The 3,250-nt window shown below is 44.6% G+C and overlaps 1 protein-coding gene across 1 annotated transcript; it reads right to left on the bottom strand.

Moving 5' to 3' along the window:
• Nucleotides 1–767: 767 nt before the first annotated feature.
• pou4f2 (POU class 4 homeobox 2) lies at nucleotides 768–2,748 on the bottom strand. Its single transcript, XM_039750217.1, has 2 exons — nucleotides 2,379–2,748; nucleotides 768–2,062 (listed from the first exon to the last, which is right to left on the bottom strand). The coding sequence occupies exons 1-2, from the start codon at nucleotides 2,616–2,618 to the stop codon at nucleotides 1,121–1,123; spliced, it is 1,182 nt and encodes a 393-aa protein (XP_039606151.1). The 5' UTR covers nucleotides 2,619–2,748; the 3' UTR covers nucleotides 768–1,120.
• Between the last annotated feature and the right edge of the window lie 502 nt (nucleotides 2,749–3,250).

Here is a 3,250-nt window from a genome sequence, read left to right as displayed (position 1 = left end):
ATTAAAATTCATTTTTGAGTGGTAAGCTAGAGGAATCCCTTAAATTAGTAATCTAGACAGTTCAGTTCTGCGCTTTCAACTTTTTCGACATTTTGCCCGCTTTGTGCATTTGATTTTGCGAAGCAAAACGAGGAGGGAATCCCAATAAATATATAATGAAGTAAACACTACCTCACACAATAAATAGTTTATAAGAAAGAGGACGGCGCGTGAAAATGGCAAGAGGTGTTCCAGGCAGACGGAATATAACGGTAACATTAATGTCATCACTTAAACATTCAATTATTGTCACTGTAAATTAAAATATGTGCAAGTGCTTATACCAAATGTAACGTTCTTTATGTGTGTGCAAACTTCGGAGTATTTATCAGATCAGCAGTAAAACGTCGTCAATTTTTCTTTCTCCTGCTGTCATTCTATTTTAAATTAAAAAGGCGGAATTAATTAGAGCAAGTCCAAAAGTAACTGTACGGGCTTCTAGATTAATAATTTACAGGGGGTGCTGTGGCAGTAATTTAATAAGAGCTTCCAGGAGAGCAATGAACAGAGTCGTCGCCTCTTCACAACAAATGTAAAACTACACCGTACACAGACAAATCAAACAAATATTAGACAGCAAAAAAAAATAAAATGCTCATATAAGTGCTGGTAAAACCTACATTGATTCAAACATGAAGTAATTCGTTAACTGACATTTGCTCGCGTTAACAAATAAATGTATTGTCTTCAATAAATGGATTCCAACCTGTTCTTTATCTCTCTCTCTCTTTTTTTCTTTCATAAGGAAAAAGAAAGGAGGAAGCATAAGGGAAAGAAACTAATAGTCTTACTTGCTCTGACAATTAATCCTTTAAAAATGATCCCACGTCCTTTAAGGGTTCAACGTGTGTATTCGATTTTTTTTTTCTTTTTTTCTGGAATTCTTTCAGTGTTTTTTTTTTTTCCTTTTTCAGTGCTTTTTTTACTCACTTTGGATACAAACAAAAATTCGTTTTTTACAAGTCCAGGTCTCAGACGAACATGAAAGTAAAGTACATGAGATAAGAATTATTTTACAAATGTCGCATGTCGCCTGTCTGTCTCTTGGCAGGTTTTTTTTTTTCGCTGTTTTTGTAAAACGTCACACGCATGCAGAATACTTCATTCTCTTTTGTTTTTGCCGCTGATTACAAAACCAAACACGGACCACGTTTTTTTTCAGGTCCAGTTTTTCTGCTATGGCCGCGATTTTCTCCGATGAAGGACGAGGCTGGATGGCGAAGTAAGCTTCCAGGGATCTTTTCTCTGGGGCCGCTATGGAGGTGCGCTTCCTTTTCTTTTCGGCTCCGTTGAAGAGCTCCGGCTTGTTGAGTTTTTCCCTGTGTGATTTCTCCGCCTCTTCCAGCCAGGCTTGTAAGATGGGTTTGAGGGCGATCATGTTGTTGTGCGACAACGTGAGGGACTCAAATCGGCAGATGGTGCTTTGACTGAGGGAACCCACTCCCGGGATCTTCAAGTTAGCCAAGGCTGACCCTACATCCGCCTGGGTCACCCCAAGCTTGATCCGCCTCTGCTTGAATCTCTCGGCGAACGCTTCCAAGTCCCTGGGATCGGCGTCCACGTCGCTCATGCAGCCCATGTGCGAAGGCAGTCCGTGGGCATGAGCCATATTGAGGGCTGCCTGGTGCATGGGGTTCATACCTGCCATGTGCGCCGGGTGAGCCGGTGTGGAGACAACAGATCCATCTGGCCCGGCCATGGCCCCCAGCGCTAGCCCTGGGGTAATGTGGTCCAGAAGTTCCCCCTCCAGAGCTTGGTGTGGCTGAGGGTGATGATGGTGATGGTGGTGGTGGTGATGGTGAGGTGCTGCCAGGGCAGAAGGATGAGATATTGGCACGGAGGAGGAAGACGAAGCGGCAGAAGTACACGGGATAGTGTTCATGGTGTGGTAGGTAGCGTCCGGCTTAAAGGGGCTGTGATGAGGAGGATGAGGGTGGCTCTTGGTCTGAGAGACTATATCCACAGCCGCCAGAGCTTCAGCGCGGGCCAGCAAACTCTCATCCAAGCCGCCGAATATATTGCTCTGCAATTGCAAATAAAATGCGCACATTACTGTCAGCAGGGAATTGCTCTCCACTCTTCGGATTAAAACATTTCCAGAATGTTAAAAAAAAAAAAGAAATCCTAAAAAAGAACACACAAAACAAGACACATGCAACATCCCAGGTCATAAAAATTAATATGAAAGGCAAGCCCGACTGAATACATAAGTTGAGGAGAGAGGGGAAAAAAAAGATTGGAGGTGTTGGGTGATTTGCTGTGCAGACATGAAAAAAACATCAAGAAAAAAGTGGGCTGTCAAAATGTGCCTTTAAGCGGTGATTATGCAGAATACATACCGGTGGGGTTGGGAGACAGGCTCGGCGCATCCCCTCCGAGCTGCCGGAGCCGCCAGAGTTGTGGTTGCTGCTGCTACTGATGCTGATGCTGATGCTGTTCCTGGACGCGGAGGAGCACGAAGACGGGGCGCTGGAAGTCAACGTTGTGGACGAGGAGTGCAAACTGGAGTACTTGGGCTCGGACAGGCTGGTGTGAGGCATGCTGAAAGCTTGCTTGCTGTTCAAAGACATCATCATCATGTTTGCAGGCGACAAGAGTTGAGGCGATGTGCCTCCTAATAAGTTATGTCTCCGCCTCTTCGATAAGAACAAGTCGTTCAAGTCTCGGGACACACTTTAATAAATGCCGCCGAGTAAAAAAAAAAAAAAAAACAACGAGAGAGAGAGGGGTGGGGGCAAATGTGGTCTCTATTTTAGCACGTCTTCCCCCGTTGCCCCTTCTGCAGCTAAGAGACGCCGTATAGCGCCCCGCCTTATGGCTCTGCCTGGAAGAGAAAGGAGCAAAACCCTCAGTGCCGTGGAGTGTATACCTTCACAGGAGGTGGCACTTTTTTCTCTTCGAAATGCTTTCGGTGTCGCTCTCTGGTTTGTCTTTTTTATTAATTATTTTCTCCGGTGTTTTGGTTTCCGCTGCTCTGATTCTGAAGAATCGTTTTAACAGGACATCTCTTCCCCTCTCTCTCTTTCTGTCTCTTTACGAAACTCCAAAATCTTCCTTTAAATAAGTATTACACTCGTTTTAATATCCGTAATTACCACGTATTGTTAATAATAACAACGACATACGTGCAAAGAAAACCGAAAGAAACGTGCAGTTTCGGTCTCTGGACTAGACGCCTCTATTGACTGCTGCGGGGACTCGCGCTGCTCTT

This window comes from Polypterus senegalus, chromosome 4 (assembly GCF_016835505.1).
Source record: "Polypterus senegalus isolate Bchr_013 chromosome 4, ASM1683550v1, whole genome shotgun sequence".
In the NCBI taxonomy this organism is placed as follows: Eukaryota; Metazoa; Chordata; class Cladistia; order Polypteriformes; family Polypteridae; genus Polypterus; species Polypterus senegalus.
This window is presented reverse-complemented; position numbering and strand designations above follow the sequence as displayed.